Raw genomic sequence first — 11,764 nt, 5'->3', positions numbered from 1 at the left:
TAAAATAAAAAAGTGCAATATCAATATACAGTACAATATAATACAACAATATAAGTGCTCAAAACGAAACTGTATTTTTACATATATATATATATATATATATATATATATATATATATATATATTAGGGTGGTCCTTAGAATGGTCATTTTCGAATTTCCTTGCTCCCAGGGGCTCAAATGGTTCCAAATAGATGAAAAACAATTCTCTGAAAATTTTAGCTCTTAATATTAACGTTTAGATAGAGCGCAATTCAATCAAAGTTTTGTATGGAAATAGCATGAACAAATTTTCAAAAATTTTAAAAATGTTTTTTAAATGTAATTTAGCGAACAAATGAATGAATAAAACTTATTCATTTATCGCTAAGTTATACCTAAAACATTTTTTTTTTAATTTTCAAAAATTTTTCCATGCTCTTTCCATACAAACTTTGATTGAATTGCGCTCTATCTAAACGTTAATATTAAGAGCTAAAACTTTCAGAGAATTGTTTTTTATCTATTTGGAACCATTTGAATTCCTGGGAGCAAGGAAATTCGAAAATGACCATTTTAAGGACCACCCTAATATATATATATATATATATATATATATATATATATATATAATTTAATAATGTAGTGCTTTATTATTTTCCTAAGCCATTAAAAGTTTTCCATACAAACAAACGTTATATTCTGATGATATAGCACAATAAGCGACTCTTGAACCTTAATTAACAGGAAAATTAAACAGGATTTTCCACAAGATGGATAACAGTACAAGATAAGAATACGCATTGCTGGCAGACAAGTTGCCGTATCTCTAAATTCCGTGAATAAGTTGAGAGACTATTAAATTACGACGTTACAAACACACGATAATATATTGTCGTGAATTTTAAGAGATGGCCATGGACCCTGCAGGTAAGAGAAAAAGGATATTTAACTATTTTGCTACGAGTGTCGTCCATGGACGACATAATATATTGTCATGAATTTTAAGAGATGGTCATCGACCCTGCAGGTAATAGGCAACAGATAATTAACTAATTTGTTACGAGTGTCGTCCATAGACGACGTCAGCATGAGATGCTCTGTGTAATTTTTCAACACATTTATTAATAATGATAGAAATGTCTTGATTTATCAGTACGTTAAGGTTTAGGCATAGGACATGACTGTACGTAGGTACAGTCATGCCCTCACACTTGTAATTATAATTATATAAATTAAATAATATAAAAGTGCATTCTGTTTTGTTCGCGTAGTTAGTTGGTTTAGTTTCCACAGGTAATAACAGGGTGTTCATAGAAGTCGGCTTAAGGAGTTGGAGTAACCCTTTCGTAATGGGGATGCAATGCTTAAATATAATATTTGGCAGGCGTTGCAATACCTCGAAAAAGGGGCGTCAACCTTTAACTCGTCACAATATATTGTTATGTAAAATTGAAGACAATAGAAATAATTTTTAAATATTAATTTTTATGCCTTATTTATTACTGGCCGTAATATTATTTTAAGCAAATCTCAGAAGCAAATTATCTAGAAAAAACGTATCGTATAAGTAATTGTTAGTATCTTTGTGACAAGAGCTGTTTAATTAATTTGTTCCCAATAATGTTCAATGATTTTTATGCTTTTTTCACTTAAAATCATTTAGTAATTCTTCGCATTTATGATGGGTGTCAATAACTAGTAAATTCTCTTAAACTTGCATATCCAGTTAATGATACGTCTTGTGACTAATTAATAGTCTTTTTATTTCTGAGGCTGTAATTTTATTCAAATGTATTTCTAACATGTTTCTCTTATTAATGATGATCATAGTATTTACACACATAGGACAATATTTAAAATTTATGAATGGCATCAATAATTACTACATTTCCCCAAACCTGCACCACCTTGGCCGCCTCCTGGTGGTCTGCATGTGGTAATTTACAATTTAAACTTAAGCATGTGTAAATAAGCAATACAAACTTTATATGCATGCAACTGGCGTGAAATTAGTTCTGACGAGAATACTTTACGGTTACACGGGAATGGTAAAACTCACTGTATAAATTATAAATGTACTATTGCAGTAGGTACAATAGCAAGCAACACGCAGTTACCCCCAGAAAGATGAATCTTTAATGAATTGTAGGGTATTTTAATTATAAGAGCGCTGTTCAGTTTTTTTTTTAATTATTTTAAGGTACTTTTATATGTGGTGCACGTTTAAAATATGGTGATAGTTGAAATAATAATAAACTCTTCTATTTATTTTTTTCAACTGCAATCAGAACCTTATGATAGTACCTCGACTACTTTTTAGAAGAAACCTCAATTGTTATCCTATGCATTAGATATATTTTATATTGAACATAGCACTTGTTTTTAACTGTAATAAAATGTTAATGGAGATACCAGAAAAAAATATTCCGATCTGGAAACATATTTTACTCTATTTTGAATATAATATTACTACTAAGTTACTCGTTAAATTATTATCAATACTTTTTGAGCTTTTGAGCTAAATTTCACAATTTGAAAACCAAAATCAACATTACCAGAAGCAATTGCATGATACCATTCTATAAGAAATGAAAATAAAGTGATATATCAGGTGTAAAAAGAACAAGAGTTAATAAAAGTTAAAATGTCCTCGTAAAATAAAAAAATCGATTGTTTCTATTGCTGAAGCTTTTGACTATTGCCTGAATAAAGGTAAATTATCAAAAGAAGTTCAACAAAATTATTGTAGATTTGTAGGTCTTGATTATGATTTCAATCGCACTATAGAAATCCTATTAAAGCACAAAAACAATAACAATAGTTGAAATCTTGGCATTGAAAATTATTGAAGATAGTAATTATTCAAGAAAATTATGCTTTCGATTAAGGATCACTTGTTGCAGAAACAAGCTATACAAACTTTATAGTGGGAATAAAGCTATTATTTGAGAGACTATTTCTATATTAACAATCCCTAAAATTGATTTGTGTATTCAGTAAAAAATTATTATAGAACATACCTTGACCTATTAGAGAAGACGTCAGCTCAAAAGTTCCTGAGAAAGAGGAGAGCTCATGTCACTGAAATGAAGAAAATATTTGTTAGTAAAAATATAAACAATTTTTGGAAATAATATATATATATATATATATATATATATATATATATATAAGAGATAAAGAGAGAGAGAAAAAGAGAAAGAGGTAGAAAAAGATTAAAGGGGTGAGAAATGACAGAATTATATTATTGTGGCTTAAGTTTAGTACCACCAATGTTCGTAAATTAATCAGTGTTTGTTAATTTGTTAACAATTAGTTTATTTGTTATCTTTATCATATAAAATTGTGAAATTTGACCGATCCCATATACAATTTTTTAGACATTTGTCAGATGCAAATAAACAGCAATAAACAACAACTTCAACTATCTTGGTTAACCGGTTAATGATTGTTCTATAGTAGGTATCGCAGCAGTCTGGTCGAGAAATGCAGCCAAGGAAGACAGATTAAGTGCCGACGCCATTTTCTCAATTTAGGACCCAATTACCAAGACTCATTGCAACGGCAATAGAGATCTTCAACTCTTTTAGTGTTTGCTCAGTGGCGAACGAGGTAGGAACTGACTCAGATACATGGAGAGACAAGTATTAAAGGGGTGGCTGGTCAAAGTTTTACTAAACGAATTAGACTAATTATTGTCAAAATCAGGTGTTTGAACACAGTGTTTTAAATCAGAGATTAGTAACCAACTTTAACTCATAGCATTTAGACATAACTTTCTACTATAAGGCCAATTGTTTGAGAGTTGTTGAATTTGACCATATGAGAAACTGATTCAAATACATGGAGACTAGTTATTAAAAGGGAACCTAGTCTATATTTTATACTGAAAATAATTTATTGTAAAAATTGAAATGACATCTGAATATATATCTGACATAACATCTGAACATTTTAAGTTTAAAGCATAGATTTAATAAAGGAATGACCGATATCTATTATATAAAAATAAGTCGGGTTTTCCTTCCTGACGATAGAACTCCAAAACGCACAAACCGATTTCGACGATTTTGCATTCGTTGGAAAGGTCTCGGACTCCATGAGACTTATAGCAAAGAAAATTCAAGATTTCAAGTTCATCTCTGATACTTAGCATGTACTACAAACTAATATTTTTTGTTTGACCGCTACTCATTTGTTTGACAGCTACTCATTGTTCTCTGCTCAGTTAATTTCATGTGACAAACCGGCATTGTGTTCACTGTAAAATTGTGCAAAAAATGTAAAAAAAAATAAGTTATTCGTTTCCCAATATTTCAATTCGAAACCATCAAATTAATCACGAGTATTGGGCAAATTTTTATTCAATTTCAACAGCAGGCAAATTTTTTCTTTATCTTTTATGAAACCATCTGGTGGTGAAACGGAGTTCGCCCGATTTGCTAGTTTTAATATAAACTTTTAACACGTATTATTATTATATGATATAAATCGAATAAAACAAAAAGTTACTATTAATATTTAAATCATTTTAGCTGAAAATATTAACAATTTTTATTTTATATTTTCATTCATTTGAAATGTCAATTGTTGAAAACTGATTGCAACATTCTTAAAAAGATGATCCTAAAATTACATGAACAAAATAAAGTATACTCAAGGACATATATTAGTGAGATATAGCATATTTCAAGAATAAAATTTATATAAAATAGAAATTAACCCTTTCCAGTCGAATGCCGCTGAGGGTTAAGCTAAGATGTAAATTTGTGAAAACTGTTATCCTAATCATAGTTATAATTTAATCCGTGACGTTTTATGTTTCAACAAATATTCTAATAAAAAATATTTGTAGTAAGAATCTAATTAGAGAATAATATACACCAGCCCCTTATATATTTAAGGTGGAAAAAAGAGTTTAAATATTTGCCAACTGAAGTCCGCATAATATAAGGTAATTTGTGTAAATATTTGTAGAAAAGGGTGCAGGTGAACCAGTTTGTATGAAAATAAAATATAAATAATGTTTATGTCATCAATAAATAAATAGGCGTAGCCACTTTATAATACTTGTTATATTTGAAGACTGCAATTTAATTTTAAATATTACAAGTTGCAAAAATGCACATATATGCATCTCTTGTTAAATTTCATATGTTTAAAACAACTAATTTATAAAAGTTGTTGTTTTCAAAACTTTACAATGTTAAATTATTATAATGACTTCTTACAGTAATTAGTTGTTTTGATGATTTTACGGTCAAATTACAAAGAAACTACGAAGATGTTATCAAAATGCTACTGCTTCAACTAAAATTTCATTATCTTTTCTAATGTCAGTACATTCTAGTTTTACGACTATTTTATATGTCGGATTCCGTTGATTAAAGATATAGATCTCAGTCAGTATAAAATTTGCGATTAACAATGAAAAACTAACGTATCTCCATAGAAACTGCTTATTTTTGTGCTCAACCATGTGAATTTTATAGCAAATAATCTTGATCCGCAAACGGTTCTTTTATGTTCTCTACTTAAAGTAGATTTAATTTAAGATAATGACATAATAAGTCTACGGTATTCTTCTGCAAAACCGCAGCTAAGATGCGCAAAGAAAACGCAACAAAATCGTATTAAACGGAAATTGAATGAAAATTCTTTCCGTTTGGAACAAAATTGGATAGCTGGATTTTTCAATATTAAGTATATTTTATTACAATCAAATATTTAAAATTACAGAATCTACATTCATTCTCATGAATTGATACAACCTGAGCAAATTAGATATGAAAACTTTGGAAACATATTATTCAACTCAAATAAGTCAGTAATAATAATACATTTAGTGGATTCATATATCAATATATTACCTATGTAATTAATTTATGTATAATCTATCTTAGTGAGTTATACGTACATCCAAAGTTTTGACGCTCCTCATATTATGCACTACTCTATTCAAATCCTAATTAGGTTATTGCAACTTGGTCAATATTGTTCAACAAGTTTACGTATGTAATTACCCACATAGTGTGTAATTAACTAAATCATTAATTACATTTGCAGAATAACATGAAAGGATTCATTAGCTTCAAGGTATAATGGTAGTACAATGTATACTGGCTGATTTAGATGGGATCAAAAAACTTGAAATTTCAAAATTATTGTAATTACAATTGCAATTATTGATCAAATACTAATATTTTATACTCTATATATTCAATAATTTATATTTTTGACAAAACCTGAAACATTGTCAAACTATGATCATTTTTTAGACAGTGAGAATAAGAAAACTTATCTTATATTGTTAAGAATTAATTTCAAACTGAATTGCAAATTTAAAATTATTTGTTACCAGTATATAAATAAGCTTTAGAGTTTTAGCAAACATTAAGATTAAATATCTGAATCGTTTTTGATTTAAAACACTGGAAAACCAAATACATAAGTAATATGATTTAATAATTTAAAATTTGCTTGATCAAAATTAAATAAATTAGTAGAGTTATTGATTTTTCAAAATTTGTCAAAAATAGTTTGTCCAAAACATTATACCAAATTATACCAAAATATAAACAAAATTTTATCAAGCGGAGTTAGAATGAAAGAACTGATATCATCTTTTAAGAATTATATAAATTGAATTACAAAGTTAAATTATTTGTTACAAGTATGTAAGTGAGCTTTAGAATTTTAGCTAAAATTGAAATTAAAATCTCATTCATTTTTTATTTAAAATATATTAAGAACTAAATACATAGAAATTTAAAATAAGCTGATATAATACTTTTTTTTTTTCAAAAATAATTTACCACAGTTAAATAACTTATTATTTGCATTGCTATTTGATTTTTTATATTACAAACATGATACAAATTTATTATGATACAATTAGTATATCTTATACCGAAAAATTAATATTTTAAAGATTTATAAACTGAGTTACTCATATTCAATAGAACTGTAAATTTCACTTAATAAAGTATTAAAGTATTTGATATACATAGTTAAAACCATCAAATATATTTACGATTGTAACCACTTCGAATGTACCTAATTTAACCATCAATATTGAAAAAACACTTGAAAATGTTTACATTAACAAGAAATGCTGAATGAATCCATTTGAGGATATATTTCTTACGAGTAGAATAACGCATATAAAATATATACAATTTTAAACAGAATTGTAAATTTAAAATTTATATCTGAAGTATAAAGACACACTGTATATTTTTGAAAATTCTGAGGATTTTGAAATTGGAACCGTATAAGTGTACTTTAGAAATTAAAGATACTGGTAAGGAAGCCAAAAAAATTGTAACAAAATTTGTTATTTTAAAATATCTAGAAAATATCAGGTTATTAGATGTGCACATGTCTAATGATCATTTTAAACCGCCAAATGTAATTTTTTTCTATGTATCTCCTAAACCGCTAGACCTGCCTACCCAAAAATGTGATCAATTCTTCATTTCGCCAACACAAATGAAATGCTTTTTGAATCATTCAAATCGGGCGCTCCGTTATCTCAAAAACTGAATTACCAATTTTGGCACTTTTTGCCTCGTATCTTCGAAACGGCTGGCCCTGTCTCGCCAAAAAACTAATCAGCACGTCTCCTTATCAGTAGAAATCCAGTGTTCTTTGAATCATTCAAAACGGTTGATTCATGCACCCGAAATCGTTGACGAGAAATTTCATCCAAGTATACATACATACACACACATACATCCATATTCTTTAAAGGATGCCACAATGTTCAGATACCCTTGAAACGTAAAATTATGCAAAAAAAATTAACTTCGTTTTTTTTGCAATTACTATAACTTACCCTACGGAAATAATGCGAGAAAAACAGATAGTAGCAAAAACAACAGCACCACAAAAACAAAGCAGTACAATTTTATTTTTAGAAGAGTTAAATTTCTTCTTTCCATTACCACCATATTTATTTCATAGCTCCTGGCTACAGGACAGAACATTAAACATTAAAGTATTCATCTAATGATTACGCCAGGGCAAAAGAAGTAAAGATATAAATTTTTCAGTAGCAAAAAGGAAAGACAATGCCAATTACGATTCTTCTGTGACAACCGAACCTCTGCAAAGTAAAAACAGCTACTTAAGTAACAAAAGCTGCCGACTGAACTAATAGCAGCTCATTTGTGCCTCTCAGTCAAGTGCGTTCCTTCACAAAGACGACGTAATATATGAGTGCGCTTTCAGACGAGCATTTTTCCTTTCCAACAACACTTCAAAATAATTTATTGCACGTAATAAATATGCAGCAAAAAGAAATGCCTGCTTCTCATAGAAAGGAATGGAATTAGTAACACGTTAGAATGGAATAAAGATGCAATTAGGTTTTAGAAGCAGCTTCAGAGAAAATGATGCTGTGCATATTGGAAGGAAAAAATAAAATATTTATTTTGTTTCACACTGTCTATATTAAATAAGTAAATAATTTGAATGCATTTTTTTGTAAGGAAAAAAGTATTGTTTTGTCTTATAAGTTTTTATACTCATTCATTATCATGGTGTACCTACCTTTCGTATCTTTAAATAACATTAGCTGGTTCATATTTTATTTAATCTAGATACTAGACACTACAAAAATTTTAATACTTGTTCTATTTAAAGCTGAAGTTCAGAAGAAGAACAAACTATTTTGAAAATATGATGAATGCCAATGTATTTCTTTTACATAAAAAAAATTTTTACGAAGTGTTAGTCAATGTGAGTCATAAAATAAAAGCATTTTTCTTCACTTAATAATTGTATACTTTAATTGATAGCAATTTTGTTTTATGTTTTTCGGAATTTTTGTTCTGTATTGTTTCTCTGAGTTTTAACTCTATATCTCCAAAACCGGTGTATCTGCCTTTGCCAAAAACTAATCACCATTGCTACTCGTCATTACAAATTGAATGCTCCAATCTCTCAAAAACTCGATTTCTATTTTCTGCATTCTTTGCTCCGTATCTCCAAAACGGCTGGACTTTTCTTTGCCAAAAACTAATCAGCACATCTCCCTATCAATAAAAATCGAATGTTTTTTTAACCATTCAAATCGGTTGATCCGTGCGCCCGAAATCGTGGACAAGGTATACCAGAATGTTCAGAAGCCATTTGTAAATCATTAAAAATAATCACAAAAATATTACATTTGAAATATTTTTGAGAATCATGATTGAGGAATACGCATGAGAAAATTATCCTAGTTTGCTTCTTAATAAAGATTTGGAACTAAATTTCATCAATTCACAGTAGATAAACAAAAATAGCCAAGATATTCTAATAGAAATTTGTAGAACAAATACATAATAGAATAAATTCAGGAATTTGTTATTATTTGGTTCTTTATGAAGATTTGGTACTAGATCAACAGACACTATTTCAGAATAGTATTTGAGAAATAGTTACCTATTACTTATTTTGAGATTGCTAATAAAAATATGTTATCGTTTTTTTAAGCATTTTCCTGAGTCGAGCACTGGATAGTTATGGATAGTATTGTTTATTTTTATGGATTTTTTCAATAAATGATTCTGAACATTTCATTTAAATCTAAAATTTGAAAATATAATAAAACGAAACTAGTTATGAATTTTGCAGTACAATATATGTGAATGAAGTTGTGTATAGATATGTACGTGTATCTATTCCCACGAAAGCGCATTGCATGAGTTTGCAAACCGAAACAAACACGAATCAGCACCAGTTCATTTAATTTCCTTTAATGCGCAATGCAATCTGGCGTTTTCTTACTTCGCCACATGTAGCTCAAGAGTAGAGAATCGCTTTCAACCGTATAACGAAATGATATCTTAATTCGGCAACAAATAAACTCAGTATTATTACACAGAGGGAAAACGTTGCTGCTGCTTTCGCTGCTGCTGCTGCAGCCGAGCGAGCAGGAGCTGGGATTAAATAAAGTGCTTTCACTTACAGAAGATAATACTAATTGATCCAATTATACTGAATAATGCCCGTAGAGCAACCAATTCACGTGAATCAAGTATAGTGAGATAGATACTACAAATTTATTTATTCAGTTAATTGTATATTTAATAACGAAGAAACGTAATCAATAAATAATATTGCAAACTCATATCGAAAATCATCAGACCCAACCTCCAGAAGTGAAACTCCTTCCTTAAATTCATATTCTTATTCTATATTGTATATTCTATACTTCATATTCTTCTTAATATTTTTGTTCTTGAATTTCTTTCAATTATTGTCTTCAACTTGACTTACTCATTCTCTTTCTTCAATTCTTGTTCTTTTATTTCAAAATTCTATCTTCCTACTATTTCTTTTTATCTCTTCATTCTTCTTTTTATCTCTTCATTCTTCTTTTTATATCTTCATTTTTCTTTTTATCTCTTCATTCTTCTTTTTATCTCTACGTTCTTCTTTTTATCTCTTCATTCCCCTTTTTATCTCTTCATTCTCCTTTTTATCTCTTCATTCTGCTTTTTATCTCTTCATTCTCCTTTTTATCTCTTCATTCTTCTTTTAATCTCAGCAAGTTCTAATAATTTTTCTTCTTACTCCTAATACAAGTCAGATATTCGAATACAGTTATTTCTATTCTTACTCCTAAATTTTATTCACATTCTACTGAACAAATCCAATTCTATTTAAATTCAAATTCACTATTTTATTCTTAAATTATTAGTCAATGACAGGATTCAATTCAAAGATTCCTGTCGAAAACTACTAACATGCTCGCCACAGATATATTATTAAGATCCTCTAATTTTCCGAATTATTCTTCCAAATGTGCATAGTATTATTTCCTTAATACCATATGGCTATAGGAGTCAAAAGGAAACGGAAGCCACCAGTTGGAATTAAATAAACTGACTCTAGTCCCTGGAACTCGTACTAATTGATCCAATTATATCAAATAATCCACGTAGAGTACTCGACTGTTCAGAGATTGCAGGATTGTCTTTGGAGTTCTCAGGGAATCGGATTTGAAGCTTTGATGTTCAACGATTTGAGTAATTATTGAAAATCATTTCATTCTGAAGTAAACGTGAGATTAAATTATTATGTTACCGTAGAAGAGAATAGTTACATGTTTAATGCATCTTATATTTAACTCTATATATTCACCTTAATATAGCATATTGGTGCTTTTATAACCTCTTAAATGTATATTTTTTTGGTTTAATATTTTCTAAATTATAAATTCGTCTCTGCTGCTTGGACTACGATAGTATTTACACATTATTAAAAAAATCTTATGACTGACAAAATATAAAACGCTAGATGTAAGAAATTATTTTAATTTTTTGAAAATAAACTAGGTACATAAATTTCTTTCCCGATTTTTTAATCAAATTCTATTGACTATTTAAGCCGATGACTGTCTACTACTGGGAGTTTATCGTGTCTTGCTGATTCGATACCCAAAGCCGAAAATCCCATATATCTTCCTGGCAAGTTAAAACCGACTTGTCAACCTAGAAAAAGCTTCCGATTCTGTGAAAGATTTGATGCAATTTTAATTAGAAATAGAAGACATTCAATAAAAGATAGCATTAAATTATTTAGTTATTTGAAAACTTAAACGTAATATGTAACTAGTGGTGTATGGCATCATGCCTTAAGGCAAATTGCTGGAACTTTCCGTATCGTAACGAAATGTTTAAGAAATATTACATGTTTTCGAATAAATTAAATTAATATAAATATTTTAACATTGTCTAATATTTATAAGATTTATATAAACTGAATTACAAAGTTAAAATTATTTATTTAAG

General features: G+C 28.6%; 1 protein-coding gene across 1 annotated transcript in view; it reads left to right on the top strand.

The window, feature by feature from the left end:
- Positions 1-889: 889 nt before the first annotated feature.
- Positions 890-11,764, top strand: part of LOC113370934 — a 37,170-nt gene continuing 26,295 nt past the window's right edge. Inside the window, exon 1 of the mRNA XM_026611604.1 lies at positions 890-908. Within this exon, the coding sequence (XP_026467389.1) occupies positions 890-908 (19 nt within the window). The remainder of the gene's footprint in view (positions 909-11,764) is intronic.

The sequence above is a fragment of the Ctenocephalides felis genome, unplaced genomic scaffold (genome assembly GCF_003426905.1).
Source record: "Ctenocephalides felis isolate EL2017-DRISC unplaced genomic scaffold, ASM342690v1 CF-g0.4_SCAFFOLD_01492, whole genome shotgun sequence".
Lineage (NCBI taxonomy): Eukaryota > Metazoa > Arthropoda > Insecta > Siphonaptera > Pulicidae > Ctenocephalides > Ctenocephalides felis.
The sequence above is the reverse complement of the archived record's forward strand: the minus strand, read 5'-3'. Positions and strand labels throughout refer to the sequence as shown.